The following is an 18,378-nucleotide window of genomic DNA, read 5'->3' on the forward strand; positions in this document are numbered from 1 at the left end:
CCTTATAGAAAAGAAATATTGGGACACGAAACACTATGGGAAATGTTACTACAATCCAACACAGAAATATGAGAATATATTGATTCTACAGAAGCATATGTATGTGGATATATATATTATTGATGCATGAGTGAGTGCACATATGCTCAGTTGTGTTTGACCCTTTGCAACCCCATGGGCTATAGTACTCCAGGCTCCCCTGTCCAAGGAATTTTCCAGGCAAGAATACTGGAGTGGTTTGCCATTTCCTACTCCAGGGGATCTTCCTGACCCAAGAATCAAACCACATCTCTTGCATCTTCTGCAGTGGCAGGAGAATTCTTTATAGCCATTTGTTAAAACAGACTTCTCACCCTAACCCTGAAAAAAAAAAAAAAAACCTCCTCAAATCAACTGGATAATAATTGGATAATCTGAATTCTTAAAATCTATTCTCAAAAATCTCAAAGAAACACACAGTTCCCGCATCAAAAACGTACTTGACCCATTTGTCAGAAACACTTGCAGAGTTCCACTGCTTTTCTAAGATTGAGTACATTAATCACACTCAGTGTTTCAAAGGGACTTCGTTTTGAGTGACCCAACAGACAAATAAATTAGGTGCCAATGGCTCCTTTGTAATTGAAGAGGACCAGGCTGACCAAGGGGAGAAGACTAAATCAAAAAATGGAACTGTTCAAGAAAAAGCAGTGTTTGGAGACCTGAAACAAACCAATAAAGCTGTCCCACATGCTCTCATTTCCAAAAGTAAGGGTGAGCCAAGACATGTGTGTTTATTCGCTAATAAGAAGATGCAAACATCCCACATCTGATTGATTTCTTATGTGCTACAACCATAAAAATGTTTGTGTCTGGAATACACGTATGAGTGTTGAGCTCAAATGTGGCAGCTTATAAACCTGATCACACATCTTAAACCTACAATCTACAAGAACATTTCCCTTTGAAACAGTGAAACTCTGGAAGGTTTTCTTCTTTATTGCCAGGACAAATTTCTTACGGTTTCTCATTTAAGTATGTGAAGAACTGTCCAGTTGTAATTTGCAGAGCTTTTAACTGGTGACTCAGTGAGGAATGATGTCATATATTATCCTACAACGGCTGGTGTGGTTCCCTGTGTTTCTGTGGCAGACAGTACTCCGGGGTTTTCATCCTTTCGTCAGCCTCTTCCCAGCCAGCCACAGGCAAACAGGCTCTCCAGCCCTGGATGAAACAGGAAGTCTGACAGCTTGAGTCTGCAGTGGGACCCCTAGTGTTTTCCCACTCCATGTCCTGGCAGCGTTCCCCAGAAGTACAAACACACACACACAGAGCTCCCATTGTTGCAGCCTTCTCCAGCCCACTGATCCTAATATGGAATGCAGCAGGAAACCCATGATTTCCTGACACTCGGCAAGCTGGAGGAAGCAAGGAAAAACTCCATTAAAAAAGCCCAGCTTTCCTCCATGTTAGATGTGAAGTGGAAAATGGGGAAGATTTAGCAAAATTCCAGTGTCTTCCCTCAGGCTTGGAGAACAGGGGACCAGAGTGAAACCCTCGAGCTGTTGAAATTTCTAGACTCCCAGGAATGCCCTAGAATTCGGTGAAGATGAGGATTTCTTAACTTGAACTGATGGGGGAAAGGGACAGATGCTTTTAATCACTCTCCCCAGTGCGTTACCTGTCCCGATCAGTATGGTAAGTGAGAGGGTATGTGCCAGCCACCTCGGACGAGTCTGCAGGATCCCAGTTACCCCGAGTAAGGCAGAGTGATCTCAAGCGTGCCGCGGGCTTCATGGGCTTTGGAAGAAGTGGGAGAAGCAACAACCACAGCACAGTCACAGCAGCTGGAGCCGCGAGCATGAACTGCCAGGAGGGAAATGACAGCAGCTGCGGCTGCGGTGGCCACGAGGAGAAAAAGATGCTCAAGTGTGTGGTGGTGGGGGACGGCGCCGTGGGCAAGACCTGCCTGCTGATGAGCTACGCCAACGACGCCTTCCCCGAGGAATATGTGCCCACTGTGTTCGATCACTACGCAGGTAAGAAAAGTGGGAATCCCACCCCTGCGAACGGGTCACAAGGTGTGGGAGGTAACATCCCTGCTTCAGAGGGGCCTGGCTTATCTCCATTGTCAGTACTGGGTGCAGGCCTGGTGGAAGCCAGGTAGCTGGGCGTCACAGCAACCAAGGTCTTTGCTGTTGTTAGAACAACCTGTATATCACTTTTATTGTAACCCTTTTCTCTGCTCAAACCAAATGAATAATGCTGGGGAAATACGCTGAATTGCCGTCTAGACTTTGGGGCTACAGGTGTTACTTAATATTTGCCTGAAGATTCATCAATTTTCTTTACTGTGAACATTATAAAATGTAGTGTAATTGCATCACAGTTCTTTTTACCTTTGTATTTTGTATTGGGGTATAGCTGATTAACAATGTGGTGCGTCACAATTCTCTCTTACAAAAAAAAAAGAAACCCACTAGTCGCACAACTGGTGAAAGAAGTGTTCTTGCCACTTCTCATATATTCACCCCATGCCATTTATAAATGAAATGCTGAAATTAGTAGCATTAGAACATTCATTTTTCCATAACAATTGGTGCTATCCTGATGTACTTTCATTTTCCTGTGGAAGTAGATTGAAGAAAAAGTATTCAAAGATTTGAAATATGTTAGGCAATCTGTATTTTGAATTAAAAGAGGTTTTTAATCAATATGTTTTAAAAGTAAAAAATAAAGATTAATATAAAATTTCTTAATTATTTCAACGTATGTCCTGAAAGCACAAAATATGGCATAAAATATTTTAAGGTCTGACAGTTAAGATAGTGTGGTTACAACTTAATTCTTTTTTTTTTTTTTAACTTTACAAAATTGTATTAGTTTTACCAAATATCAAAATGAATCTGCCACAGGTATATTGGTTATATTGAGTGTTCCAAAGTTTCTCATGTGATCGCTTATCTAATTTTTTCCACTTTGACTCTTATTTTTCTCTTAATCTCTAAAGTAAATCCGATTAAACTTTTTAAAAGCAAATTCATAAAATGCTTCAATTTACAATAGCCTAGATTTTACAACTTTTGGGGATATGATAAACTGCTTGATCACTATAAGATCAGCTTGAGTTACCAGAGATTTGAGATTTTGTGATAGGGAAGTTTCTCTTCTTCACTGTGGCTTTGGGTCCGGAGCAGCGGAGGGGAAATAGCCCACAGGAAACCTGTTTGAGTGCTGGCTTTGCTGTGGGGCTATTTGAAATCCTTTCTGTAGGAAGTAGCTTCTTTTCCAGAACTAAACAATCACCTACACCTCCTCCTGCTAGATGTACCTGATTTATGACACTATTACATAGCAGACAGGGAGAAAACCACAGTGAAAATAGTATCCACTCTCTAGCAGGTTTTTCTATATTTGTAGAAATTAGGAGCAAATTTGAATGCTAATTCCCTTAAGCTTTACTGAAATTATAGTGGCTGTGCCCAAAGAAGGGTTTCCCTGGTGGCTCAGACGGTAAAGAATCTGCTTGCATGTGGGAGACCTGAATTTGATCCCTGGATTGGGAAAATCCCCTGGAGAAGGGAATGGCAACCCACTCCACTATTCTTGCTTGGGAAATCCCATGGACAGACAAGCCTGGTGGGCTACAGTCCATAGGGTCACAAAGAGTCAGACATGACTGAGCAACAAAGCACACACACATACATGCCCAGAGAAGAACCTTTGAATGAGAACAGAAAGAAGAGAAGTGCAGATAGACTTTCACCTGGAGGAGAAAAAAAAAAATCTAATTGTAAGATTAGGTCTTCAACTTAAGAAAATTATTAGGATCTTGACCTTAAACATCTTAGCAAAGGTTATTTATTCTACATTTGCTTTCTCCCAGGCTAGGGAACTGGCAGATTGTTGTTGTCATTCAGTCACTAGGTCTTGTCCAGCTCTTTGTGACCTCTTGGACTGCAGCATGCCAGGCTTCCCTGTCCTTCACTATTTCCCGGAGTTTGCTCAGATTCATGTCCATTGAGTCAGTGATGCCATCCAACCATCTCATCCTCTGTCATCCCCTTCTCCTCCTGCCCTCAATCTTTCCCAACACCAAGGTCTTTTACATTGAGTTGGTTCTTGGCATCAGGTGGTCAGAGTATCAAAGTTTCACCTTCAGCATCAGTTCTTCCAATGAATAGTCAGGGTTCTTTCTTTTAGGATTGACTGATTTGATTTCCTTACAGTCCAAAGGACTACCTAGTTTCAAAAACTGCTAACAAAAAAAAATACAACCCACAAGGTTTTGAGTGCTTTTAAAAATTGCATATTCATGGGACTTCCCTAGTGGTCCAGTGGTTAAGAATCTGCCTTGCAATGAATGGGACTCATTAAAGCTAAGATCCCGCATACCGTGGCCAACTAAGCCCATATGCCACAACCAGAGGGCCCGCAAGCTGCACTGAAAGATCCAACTTGCTGCAACTAAGAACCAATGCAGCCAAATTTAAAATAAGTAAATAAATAATTTTAAATTACATATCCCATCTCCAACTTTTGGGTGAACCAATTACAGCACAGTGTCAGAAATAAAAAGGATAAAACTGTCTTTAGAGGTAAGATCAGCCTATAAAAAACATCAGAGTGGAAACAAAGGCTGGACCACCTCTAGATTTCACCAGAAACAAATTATTTTGTTTCAGTTGTATACATACTTGTTGTTATTTGAACATTAAAGCATCTAAATTTTGGCTATTCCTTGCTTTAGCTCTCAAGATATCACAGCCACTATTACCAAAGCAATACTTTGCTCATAGTTCAGTTCAGTTGAGTTGCTCAGTCGTGTCCGACTCTTTGTGACCCCATGAACCGCAGCACTCCAGGCCTCCCTGTCCATCACCAACTCCCGGAGTTTATCCAAACTCATGTCCACTGAATCGGTGATGCCATCCAACCATCTCATCCTCTGTTGTCCCCTTCTCCTCCTGCCCTCAATGTTTCCCAGCATCAGGGTCTTTTCAAATGAGTGGGCTCTTCACATCAGGTGGCCAAAGTATTGGAGTTTCAGCTTCAACATCAATCCTTCCAATGAACACCCAGGACAGATCTCCTTTAGGATGGACTGGTTAGATCTCCTTGCAGTCCAAGGGACTCTCAAGAATCTTTTCCAACAGCACAGTTCAAAAGCATAAATTCTTCAGCGCTCAGCTTTCTTTATAGTCCAACTCTCACATCCATACATGACCACAGGAAAAACCATAGCCTTGACTAGAGGGACCTTTGTTGACAAAGTAATGTCTCTGCTTTTGAATATGCTGTCTAGGTTGGTCATAACTATCCTTCGAAGGAGTAAGTGTCTTTTAATTTCATGGCTGCAGTCACCATCTGCAGTGATTTTGGAGCCCAAAAAAATAAAGTCTGACACTGTTTCCACTGTTGCCCCATCTATCTGCCAGGAAGTGATGGGACTGGATGCCATGATCTTAGATTTCTGAATGTTGAGCTTTAAGCCAACTTTTTCACCCTCCTCTTTCACTTTCATCAAGAGGCTGTTTAGTTCTTCTTCACTTTCTGCCATAAGGGTGGTGTCCTCTGCATATCTGAGGTTATTGATATTTCTCCCGGAAATCTTGATTCCAGCTTGTGCTTCTTCTAGCCCAGTGTTTCTCATGATGTACTCTGCATATAAGTTAAATAAGCAGAGTGACAATATACAGCCTTGACGTACTCCTTTTCCTGTTTGGAACCAGCCTGTTGCTCCATGTCCAGTTCTAACTGTTGCTTCCTGACCTGCATACAGGTTTCTCAAGAGGCAGGTCAAGTGGTCTGGTATTCCCATCTCTTTCAGAATTTTCCACAGTTTATTGTGATCCACACAGTCAAAGGCTTTGGCATAGTCAATAAAGCAGAAATAGATGTTTCTCTGGAACTCTCTTGCTTTTTCCATGATCCAGCAGATGTTGGCAATTTGATCTCTGTTTCCTCTGCCTTTTCTAAAACCAGCTTGAACATCTGGACGTTCATGGTTCACGTATTGCTGAAGGCTGGTTTGGAGAATATTGAGCATTACTTTACTAGCGTGTGAGATGAGTGCAATTGTGTGGTAGTTTGAGCATTCTTTGGCATTGCCTTTCTTTGGGATTGGAATGAAAACTGACCTTTTCCAGTCCCATGGCCACTGCTGAGTTTTCCAAATTTACTGGCGTTTTGATTGCAGCACTTTCACAGCATTATCTTTTAGGATTTGGAATTCCATCACCTCTACTAGCTTTGTTCATAGTGATGCTTCCTAAGGCCCACTTGACTTCACATTCCAGGATGTCTGGCTCTAGGTGAGTGATCACACCATCGTGATTATCTGGGTCGTGGAGATCTTTTTTGTACAGTTCTGTACAGTTCTTTTGCTCATAATAGGCACTCCCAAACAATGTTGCTTTTACACTTTGTACATTTTTTAAGTCCACAGTATCTCACAAGCTTACATTTTGTACCTTTTTAAAATCCACAGTATCTCACATCTTTAAAGGAAATAAAGATGTGAGCCATATACATCTAGAAGCCCAGTGAAGTGAACATTTTCATCAGTAGAGGGATCTTCTCCACCACAAAGACCCTATCTAATTCTCTTTACCACCATCGTCTTCATGTACGAACTGATTGAATGTAAACCCGGACACAGTCACATGAAAATCCACAGTCAACTGTAGAAGAACTCATGATCTCTTTTCCATGTGGAGAAATATTCAATATCTAGTCCCTGGGTCCTACTCGCTCATTCTGCAGTGACAACCTGCAACTAGTTTACTGAGTCTTTGGAAAACTGAAGTCAAGGAATTCAGAAAAATTCAAGTCAAAGAGAGCCTATCCCTTAAAGAAGTGAAAGGGCTTCCCTTCTGGTTCTGCTGGTAAAGAATCCACCTGCAATGTGGGAGACTGTGTTCAATCCCTGGGTTGGGAAGATCCCCTGGAGAAGGGAAAGGCTACCCACTCCAGTATTCTGGCCTGGAGAATTTCATGAGCTACACAGATTTTTCCCTAATAACTACCTATCTTAGAAAGGTAAAGATATAATAGTATGGTCACATCAGCATACTTCTCAAAGTAGTGAGCTCTGAAGCCAAACAGCCCAATTCTAATATTGACTCTGCAGTTACTGTGTGGCCTTAAGTAAGTCATTCAACTTCTCTGTGCCTCAGTTGTCATGAATCTTTTAAAGGGACAGTATAGATATTAAGGTCATGAGAACAAAATAAATTAATACATGTAGCTCTTAGAACAGTGTCTTAATTGGTACGTATTAGGTACATAGCAGCTACTATGATTAAACATAGGGATGAGATGGTTAGATAGCATCACCAATTCAATGGACATGAATTTGAGCAAACTCCGGGAGATAGTGAAGGATGGGGAAGCCTGGTGTACATGGGGTCAATCCATGGGGTCACAAAGAGTCGGACACAACTTAGCAACTAAACAACAAAATCTTATATACACAATGAATAAACAAGGTCTTACTGCATGGCACAGGGAATTACATTCAATATCCTGTGAAAAACCATAATGGAAAAGAATATAAAAATTATATATACATGTATAACTAAATCACTTTGCTGTATAGCAGAAATTAACACAATGTTTTAAATCAACTATACTTCAATAAGAAAAAAGAATAGGGTCTCTACACTTAAACACAGCTATGAAAAGGAATTAAAGTATAATTAAAAGATAAAGGCTACAACTAGGAAGAATATCATTACAAGAGTATCCTCCAAATGGAACAGGGTATGATTGAATGTGTATATTGTCCTTATAATATAGTCATCATGTCTACTGATAATTGATAAATATGTCTACGTGGAGTAATTGTAGTTGGATATTCACTTGAGAGGAAATATTAGTTTTGCCCGAGTGATTGTAAAAAAATCAACAACCAACTAGAAAAGAAATATTTTTAAGTTTTATGAATCTTGGTTTTTTTCCCTCCGTCCTACCTACCAGAATCCAAAAGTACATCTGCCAACAAAAAAATGTACATCTGCTCAACATAGCTTTCCTTGACTCCCCAAGGAAAATTCCTTGCTCCTTCCTCAACCCATGTCCAGAAATGTGTCAACATTGCTAGAACACAACTTCCACAATTGAGAGCAATTTGCTTGTTTCCTTACTTCCCCACTGCCACTATACTATAAACTCCTGAAAGAAAGGGTCATGTCTTGTCAAAACCAGTGTTCTATTCTATGTTATTGGGACTTTCTTGATGGTCCAGGAATTATGACTCCAAGTGCTCACTGCAAAGGACCCAGGTTCAAACCCTGGTCAGGGAACTAAGATCCCAAAAGCTGTAGTGTGGCCAAAAAGGAAAAAAAAAACTCTCAGTCTTCATCTTACTTGGTCTCTTGGGGGCTCTTCTTATGGCTTATACTCTCCTTCTTGAAACACTTCCTTGGTTCCTGAGATACAACATTCTCCTAGTTTTTATTCCCCTCAATGGCAATTCTCTATCTCCTCTGCTGCCTTCTCCATCTCTTCCCTACCACTATCCATCAGCATACTTTAATATTCAGTCTCTCCCTTGTCTTCTCTATCTGTGCCCAAGTTGATTGTATCTAGTCTCATGGACTTAAATGCTGTTTATACACTGATAACTCCAAAATGTATATCTCTACCACAAAAAAAAAAAAAAAAAAAAAAAAAAAAAACTTGACTCAGATTCATATATCCAACTGTTAATTTGGATATTTAATAGACATCTCAAACTTAACCTGTCCAAAGCAGAATTTTTTTAATTCTCCCAATCTACTCCTCCCCTAGTGTTCCCAATAGAAGTATATGACTACTATTTCCCAACCAGTTGCTCAGAACAAAAACTTTGGTATTATCCTTAACTCCTTTCTCCCTTTGACAGTACCCTCCACATCGCTCTATCCAAACCACTAGTTATTACCACTTCCTACTACAAATCAGGTCAATATTCAAAATACATCTCAAGCCTGATCACTTCTCACCACTCCTCTGCTTTCATTCTTGTCCACGCCACCATCATTTCTCATCCAAACTGCTATCATCACTTCCCAGTTCCCTGCTTCCAGTCTGGCTCCCTCCAGCCAGTTTTTCACAGAGGGACTACCCATAGCCCCAAATCCACCAATCACCTCCCTTCACCCTAAGACTCCATCATTTATCACAGTCTCCAAGGCACTCCGTGACTTGGGCCCTGTTATCTCTCCAATGTCCAGTTCTAACACTCTGCTCTGCAGTATTTTTGCTCGAGCCGCACCAGCCTTCTTGATGTTCTTCAGCCACACCAAACTCCATCTTTCCTTGAAGGTTATGCCCTTGCTCTTCCCCCAACCTGACCTTATTCCCTCCAGAACCCCCTCAGTCTCAACTGATCACATTGTTTAATGCGTTCACACACACAAACACAAACACGCATGCCTACAGAGTCACTCTTTAACTTTTTATCCTGCTTCATCTTTCTTCATAAGATTTAACACTACTTGACATTATTCTTATATTTGTTTGCTTACTATTTTTATCCTACATTGAAATGTAAACGCCATGAGGGCAAGGGCTTTGTCTTGTTCTCTGCTCTATCTCCATCTTCTAAAATAGAACTCATGGAAATCAGCAAAGCACCCAAAATCCAGGAAGAATCTTTAATCTTCTCCCTAAAAAAAAATAAAATAAAATAGAACTCAAAATCTAGTGTGCTCTCAATAGACAGTTACTGAATCAATGAATTAGAATGTCTTAATCATCTCATTCCTCCTGTGCTTAGATAAATTCCTGGTCCATTAAAACTTTGATGAATAAATGAACAAATTATCAATCCAATAGATGTCTCTTTAGGAAGGAAACATATAAAATATTTATTAAATATATTATATTTTTGAACTATTTTTTTCACATTTTAAATAATCATTTTATCTCTACTGGAATTATAATACAGCATTGAATTTTCTTGATATAATGGGCCAATGTCATGTCTATTTGCTCAGTCGTGTCAGACTCTTTGCAACTGCATGAACTGTAGCCTGCCAGGCTTCCCTATCCATGGAATTCTCCAGGAAAGAATATTGGAGTGGGTTTTCATTTCCTTCTCCAGGGGGTCTCCCCAACCTAAAGATCAAAACTGGGTCTACTATATTGCAGGTAGATTCTTTACCAACTGAGCCGCCAGGGAAGCCCAATGTATTCAATGTATAAATTTCATTTGGAAACAGACAGAATGTACTCAAATTCCTCCACTTATATTATATTTAAAAGTTTACATAAATTTTGGGTGGCCCACTCATTTATAGTTCTTTATAAAAGAGCATGTTCCAGAATAACTCCAAGTTCAACTAAGAACTAGGTCTAAAAACTGGGGGCAGTTAAAGGAAGATTAAAAAGTCCACAGATGTGCCTAAGAAACATCTCTGGGCACTGTTTCCTACTCCCGATGATGACTCGAGGTGTCCTAACAACCTTTAGAAATTTCACAGCTTACCACAGAATAACCATATTTCTTCCCCCATCCTGGCTTCATCTTATTTACAGCTTTGAGTTTTGTGGCAGATATCTCACTGATAAAGTAGTATCAATTAATGTTTCACACCACATATGTCATAAGGATAACACTTCCGTTTCTAGTTTAGTTAGATTGTATGTTGAGTTGGATCATGCTTGTGGTTTGTCTGTTGATCTGTGTGGCTGCATAAAAGAATCCCATTCAAGTTAAAGCCTCTGCCTGACGTACCTCATTCACCATTTCATTTATCCTCTGTATGAGAATCAGTCATGTCTGTGGCTCTTTCATCTATCACCCATCTCTCTAGGAAAACCACCTGTGTTTAAAAAATTTATGTCATCACTATTTGCAAACCCAGGCTGCCTATGCAGGAAATTAACACAATTTGTGGAAAAGGGAAAAACAGTTCGTTGCTCTATCAGCTGAGTGAGATGTGAAAGGATGTTGTTTTCACAGAGAGCTGAAAGTCAATTCTAAACTTTTTTCCACCTAATTAAATGATGATTGGTCCAAGGTAGACTCCATCATAACCCTAATGGCCAGAGCATTGGGAGGAAACTATGTCCAATCCAGAAGGAAAAAAATAATAAAGAGTAAATAAAACAAAGCCCCAGGCCTACACAGTGTTATGACACAGTTCTGCCCCTTCAGGAATATTTACTCAGGAGTTTCTCTTTTGTTCTTTCCAAAGATACCTGCGAGTCTCTGGAGAATGGATGAGATTCATTTTTTGTAAGCCAAAAGAAAACCTAAAACACCTCTCATGGGACTATGAAATAAATCACCAGGCTTTTAACCTTAGGCAAAAATATAAAAGAAGTGTGTGAAAGAGGAGACAAGAATGGGTCAGTCAAATCTCTCTGTTCAAAAATCCAACATGATGCTCAAAAGCCCAATATCTTATAGGTATTCCACTCTCCAATATCTCTGTGTGAGGCAGTGTGATAGTGCAATGAGTGTCCAATGTTTTTCTGGACTCTTGGAGGCCACATCAAAAGTACAGTAACAGGAATTGTACAGATAGTTCCTTCCACAGTCTACACTGTGATGCCTATGAGCACGAGCACATTCAGAGGCTCAGGGGTGGAAATTACACTCGGAAAGCCAAAGCATACTGCAGAGGAGTAAACTGTGAGTTTCATCTCTTAGGACTAAGAAAGAATAGAAGAGGGGAATAGAGAATTAAGTATCTGTGACCATAGCGACCCAAGAAAAGTCATGCTCCTGGGATTAGAAACTCCATCTGCAGTTCATAACCCTCCTGCATTCCAGATTTAGCTGGCAACAAACCAAGGCCTGTGACCAATTCAGGCTTCAGTGCACAGACTCCCTGAGACCAAGACTCCTAGTTCCACACAGCCTGGCTCCTTTCACTGCCCAAGCTAGGAAACCCTTCATAAAGTTTACTACTGATTGTCCAACAAAGTTGGGCTTCAGGTAATCAGTACTTCATTTCCAGGATGGCATTTTCAGAGTCTGCCATCACTCCCTCTTGTTGTGGGGCAAAGAGAAAACTTGGCTCAGAATGGCCCAGTACACTGAATATCTTTGTTTTGGAATGTAGTTGGCCTATTCCACAAAGGCAACAGAAAGGTGGGCAACTCACGTGAGGCCTCTGAGGAAAGGACAGGTATGAAAACTCAACAGAAATCATCTCACTCACCAATTCTGAGCACAAGATCACAAGGATCTACAGAGGTCCTACCCTCTGTGTTTAGACACAGGTTCTAATAAGGCTGAAAATTTACTTTCCCACAAACAAAAATCAATGCCATCCCTTGGTTAGTTAGCAGAATCCAAACAGTTAATTTTCCGGGTATAGCTCAGTCAAGATAAATTCCACCGAGAACTCAATAGGGACCCACTGTGAATCACTGAGTGGCCTGGCATCATTCCTGAATACTCTGAAGTCCACCAACTTTCTGGATGCGCCTAATTCTCACCAGACAAAAGGACCTATTCATGTGTATTCATTCAGCATTTTGTATTGGTTCACAATACAGCTTTTATTTATGATGTTCCTCATTTGCAGTCTCAGTTTGAATTTCATTACGGCCACGTGTAATCCTACAAGCAGTGTGGTACTATTTAATTACAAAACCCAAACGCTACTAGAATATGTACTAACAACAACAACAATAGCTACCCACTTACAAAGTCCTTGCTATGAGCATATTTTGAGATGTTTTCATACATCAATTCATTGTATCCTTATAATGATCCTATGAGGTATTAATTTTCCTAAATTTGACTGATGAGGAAACCAAGTCTCAAAGTTATTAACCAATTTGCTAAGGTTAAATAACTTGTAATGAAGTAAGTGGAGGCCATGAAGCAGTAAATAAACAATGTAAGCAGTGTGTAGGTTTAGAGCTAATCATGTTAATCAAAAACTCACTGTTAGTTAGGATATGCTAACTTTTTCTGACAAATAGACCCAAACATGTAAGGGATTAACACCTTGCTAATTTATAGTCCTGAATAGGTATTCATGTCAGTTGGGCTACTTTCCTTCATTCAGTCATTTAGGGACCCAGGTTCTTTGCATCTTGTGATCCCACCATCCCTTAAGATCTCCCATCCAACCAGACTACTGAGAAAGAGCAAGGTGGAGAAGGTGGAGAGGCTTGCATGGAAAGTTTTATGTGCCAGGACTGGAAGTGACAGATATCATTTCCAGTCAAACTCCAAAGCAGATAACTTAGTCATGAGGCCACACCTATGTCTAAGGGAAGCTGGGAAATAAAAACAAACCCACCTATGTGCCCAGAAAGGGGAAGAATGAATTTTAATGGAATCTAGCCATCTCTGTTTGCATCAAACTCTCTAGCCATCAAATATTCCTGCTCATTTTTTCCTACATGTAAAGCAAAATTTTTTCTCAAGAGGGATCACAGAGTCCAATATTTCAGTGAAGCAGGTTGAAATCTAGCATCTGCAAGTGATGCCTGGTCCTTTCCATTTGATGGAGACACGGTTCCTGTGGTCAGTAGAAGACTCATTATCTCCCCCATATATACGGTCACCTCTTAGCCAATGATAGAAGAGATGAGATAACCAAAATACCCAAACCCCCTTTCAGAAAAGAAAAGAATAGGAGAGACATAGCAATAACAGAATCCAGTTAGCAAATGTTGGGAAGATTCCCTGACCTAGCAGTGGGAGACATTTCTTGAACTGACCCTTATGTTGTTCTCCAGGAGGAATTTCTTTGTCCATTATTCTGAACTTCCCCTAGCTTGGGTCTCTGGGGAGTTCTTCTTCCTCTTTCATTATCCTTCATGACACACATCTGAATTGGACCTCAAGGACTCTGTCTTTCTTAAAAGTCACACAACTTTCACAGCCTGCCTCTTGCTTGTACAATTTCATGGCTCAAGTATTATTTTTATAGTCATAAGAGCATTTAGTCCAAGTTTGGAGTTTCTTTGGAAATGCAGTTCTCTCAAGAACTTATTCGGAGAAGGCAATGGCAACCCACTCCAGTACTCTTGCCTGGAAAATCTCATGGGCGGAGGAGCCTGGCAGGCTGCAGTCCATGGGGTCGCTAAGAGTTGGACACGATTGAGCGACTTCATTTTCACTTTTCACTGTCATGCATTGGAGAAGAAAATGGCAACCCACTTCAGTGTTCTTGCCTGGAGAATCCCAGGGACGGTGGAGCCTGGTAGGCTGCCGTCTATGGGGTCACACAGAGTCAGACACGACTGAAGCGACTTAGCAGCAGCAGCAAGAACTTATTAGGTTTCTGGTTAGTTCTCAGTAACCACATCCAAGACCGAAGTGAGTCTTTCCTAAACATACTTCTTAAAAATACTTTGTCTGCTTCATCTAGCCAATGCCTGTTGCTCTCAAATTAACAATAGCTATGTAGAGCACATATGAAGCAAAAGACTTTATGTGACTTCATATGACTTCATGTGACTTCATGTGACTTCATGTGATTCTGCTGTTAGGTAGGACTTCGTGTTGCTCTATATCTAGACAGAATATGAGAGGATATGGAGGGCAAGGAGTGGTGATCTGGGCCAGGTCTGCAAGTAGCAGGCATGACATCTCTTGATATTTATTTGGAGAGAAGTTAAACCCTAGGCCACACTTAGAGAAGTTAGCTATATGCCCAAAGAAAGAGTGATTTCAATGAACACTTAGTAATCATCACACTTGCTAAGCTGAAATTTCTTACATCAAATACAATAAACTCATAAACAATATAAATTTCCCTAAGGATCATATCAAATGTTCATTCAACTACAAATGAAATACCTGTATTTCCCAAATTTTCCCAGTACCTGCTTGTCAAAAATGCAGGTTTTGCAAATTAGTGCAGCCACTATGGAAAACAATAGGGAGGTTCCTTAAAAAACTAAATATAGAGCTACCATGTTGCTGTTGTTCAGTTGCCCAGTTTGTCCATCTCTTTGCGACCCCAAGGACTGCAGCACACCAGGCCTCTCTATCCCTCACCATCTCCCGAAGTTTGCCCGAGTTCATGTCCATTGCATGGCCATCCAGCCATCTCATCCTCTGACACCCTCTTCTTCTTCTGCCCTCAATCTTTCCCAGCATCAGGGACTTTTCTAATGAGTCAGCTGTTTGCATCAGATGACCAAAATACTGGAGTCTCAGCTTCAGCATCAGTCCTGCCAATGAGTATTCAGGGTTAACTTCCCTTAAGATTGACTGGTTTGATCCCCTTGCCATTCAAGGGGACTCTCAGGGGTCTTCTCCAGCACCACAGTTCAAAGGCATCAACTCCTTCGTGCTCCATCTTCTTTACGGTCCAGCTCTCACAACCGTACGTGACCACTGGGAAGATCAGTGGTCTTCATATGGTAGCTGGATCATATGGTAGCTCTTTTTGTTTTTTATTTTTTTTAATAAAAGGACAAAAAGAGCTACCATGTGATCCAACAATCCCACTCATTGGCATATATCCAGAAAAGATGAAGTCCAATTCAAAAAGATACATGCTCCTCAATGTTTATAGCAGCACTATTTACAATAGCCAAAACATGTAAACCCAAATGCCCATCTACAGATGATCGGTTTAAGAAGATGTACTATGTAATTATAGTATGTATGTATACACACACACACACACACACAGTGGAATATTACTCAGTCATTAAAAAAGAATGAAATATTGCCATTTGCAGCAAATGTGGGTGGATCTGGAGAATAACATACTAAGTGATGTAAGTCACACAGACAAAGACAAACATTATATGACATCACTTATACAGGGAATCTAAAAAATAATACAAATGAATCTGTATACAAAACAGAAGCATACTCACAGACATAAAAAACAAACTTATGGTTACCAAAGGGGAAAGGCAGTGGGGGGGAGGGATAAATTAGAAGTATAGGATTAATGGATATATACTACTATATATAAAATAGAAAAGCAACAAGAATTACCTCTATAACACAGGGAATAATATTCAAGATCTTGTGATACATATATACAGATTATTTTCTATTATATTTCCATTTTTAAAAAGGAAAACTATACTTCAATTTAAAAAGGAAAAGCATGCAGATTTCTTTGGTCCATGCCAGAACTTCTATACCAGAGAAAGAGCTGTAAATATAAATTTCAACAAGCATCCTAAGAATTTCTTATTAGGTGAACATATGAAATGATCGTTTTGTAGTTCAAAACCATTTGGGTATCTTAAGTTCATATAGTTCAATCTAATATAATTTAGAACATTCAGAAAATCCTTCTTTATGCCATAAAGATGCCTAAAAATCAAGTTATGAGAAAAATTCTATAACCAACCATCAATCATTAAAAGGGCTTCCCTGGTGGCTCAGACAGTAAGTAATTTGCCTGCAATGCAGGAGACCAGGTTTTGATCCCTGGGTCAGGAAGATCTCCTGGAGAAGGGCATGGCAACCCACTCCAGTATTCCTGCCTGGAGAATTCCATGGACAGAGAAGCCTGGTGGGCTTACAGGCCATGGGGTTGCAAAGAGTCAGACAAGACAGAGAAACTAGCACTTTCACTTTCACACTTTCAATCAGTAAAAAGCTAGTTGAGAATAAGTACATGTATATATCATTTCTTGACTTAGTTTCTAACAGGAGAAATTGAGTAAGACAGAAGAGGTCTTTAGAGCCTTTCAGAAACAGCTAGCAAATTCCTAAATGAGGAAACAGAGTCCTTTATAAAAAAGATCTGTGCCCATGGCTGGTACATAGAGAGACCTTGGAAGAAAGAATTCACAAGGACGAAAATCAGAAAGCGAGGGAGGGTAGGAGGGAGGTGCCTGCGAGGAAAGGGAAAAGCCTCAGAGACTCACAACAGAGAAGAGTGGGAGTTGTAAAACGGAGCGGAAAGAAGACTCATTAGGGAAATTTGGGTGCACCAAGCGCCAGCTGCTGAGAGCAAAGCCTCAGGCATGACTGGCAAAGCTGCGAAGCATGAATCGCCGTTCACTGAGCCTGCTGTATGCAAAACAACAGTCAGCAGGACCGTGAGACCTTCGGAGTGGGTGCTGAGGACAGCTTAGAGAACACCTACTGTCATGGGAAGAAGCAAAGGAGTTTTAAAACACAGGAAAGAGCCCGGGATCCTTGGGGAGGTTTGGGTACAGCTCTGTCCTGGACGCAGTTCTTACTCTTCCATATCTATCCAGCCCTGGGATTGTGAAACGAACATAAACATCTGTTTCCCCTCTGCAGATCTTCCTGTTCTTCTTCGTGCTTTGACCTAATATTTGGAGAAAACGAGGGGAAAAAAAAAAAAAACAAAAATGGAAAGTTGCCTAAAATTCAATTTCTCGGAGTCTAAAAAAGCTTTTACTTGGGCTAGAATCTGGTTTCTGCAAAAGATAGGATGTAAAGTCAGGGAGAGACAGAAATTTGGTAACTGGGACTTAGGCACCCTTATCTGGACAATGACCAGCAGTCCTGCCCACGGGGACCTCTTTCAAGTCTCTCTCTCACTGTTTTAATATATATAAATCAGTCAGCCAGGCTTCAGAATGCAATTCAACCTGCCAACAAGAGAGAAACAATTCTCTGTGTGGCCTGAGCAGAATGTAGCACAATGAAAAAAAAAATTGCTTCATAATCCTCTTGGAATAATATTTATGGTTTATTAATAAAATAGTAATTGTGTCTGTGTGTGTTCAGTTGCTCAGTTTTGTCTGACTCTTTGAGACCCCATGGACTGTAGCCCACCAGGCTTCTCTGTTCATGGAGTTTTCCAGGCAAGGATACTGGAGTGGGTTGCCATTTCCTCCTCCAGGAGATCTTCCCAACCCAGGGATTGAACCCACCTCTCTTGTGTCTCTTGCATCAGCAGGCAGATTTTTACCACTGTGCCACCTGGGAAGCCCAAAACAGTAATTAATTAATGTTAGTTAGCTATTATTTAATATGCACCAAGCCCTTTACTTTGCTGTCTTCTTTAAGCCTCATATTTTCTCTGGTAGTAATATCTTCATTTCATAAAGAAAATTGGAAGTCAGAGAAGTAATCAGTCCAATGTCACAGGACCAGGAAGTGGCAGAATTGGGGTTAAAATCTGTCAGCTCAAATATTAACTCCTCAAGAGGCCAAACCAAAGCACCCTGATTTAATTGACACCATTTCAACACCTATTTATTTTCTCTATAGTAATTATCTTACTTGTTTATTCATTTATCCATTGCTTATCATTCATTTATCCATTGTCTCACTGTAGAATGTATATTTCATGAAGGCAAGGTTCTTTCTGCCTCATTTATTCTTATGTCCCCAGTGCCTGGAATTAGCCTACAATACAATGGACACCAGAAATGCCTACTGAATGGCTGATTGAATGAATGAAGGACATCCAAAAATCCCACAGATTTAACCACTGCATTATACTGAAGTCAGCACCCCATGTGAACTGTCAGGATAATTTT

At 40.4% G+C, this 18,378-nt stretch overlaps 1 protein-coding gene across 1 annotated transcript in view; it reads left to right on the plus strand.

Annotated features, from left to right (window-relative positions):
• The first annotated feature begins 1,344 nt into the window (after positions 1-1,344).
• Positions 1,345-18,378, plus strand: part of RHOJ (ras homolog family member J) — a 93,297-nt gene continuing 76,263 nt past the window's right edge. The window contains exon 1 of the mRNA XM_055538288.1: positions 1,345-2,018. Coding sequence (XP_055394263.1) covers positions 1,775-2,018 — 244 coding nt within the window. The 5' untranslated portion in view covers positions 1,345-1,774. The remainder of the gene's footprint in view (positions 2,019-18,378) is intronic.

This window comes from Bubalus kerabau, chromosome 10 (assembly GCF_029407905.1).
Source record: "Bubalus kerabau isolate K-KA32 ecotype Philippines breed swamp buffalo chromosome 10, PCC_UOA_SB_1v2, whole genome shotgun sequence".
Classification (NCBI taxonomy): domain Eukaryota; kingdom Metazoa; phylum Chordata; class Mammalia; order Artiodactyla; family Bovidae; genus Bubalus; species Bubalus kerabau.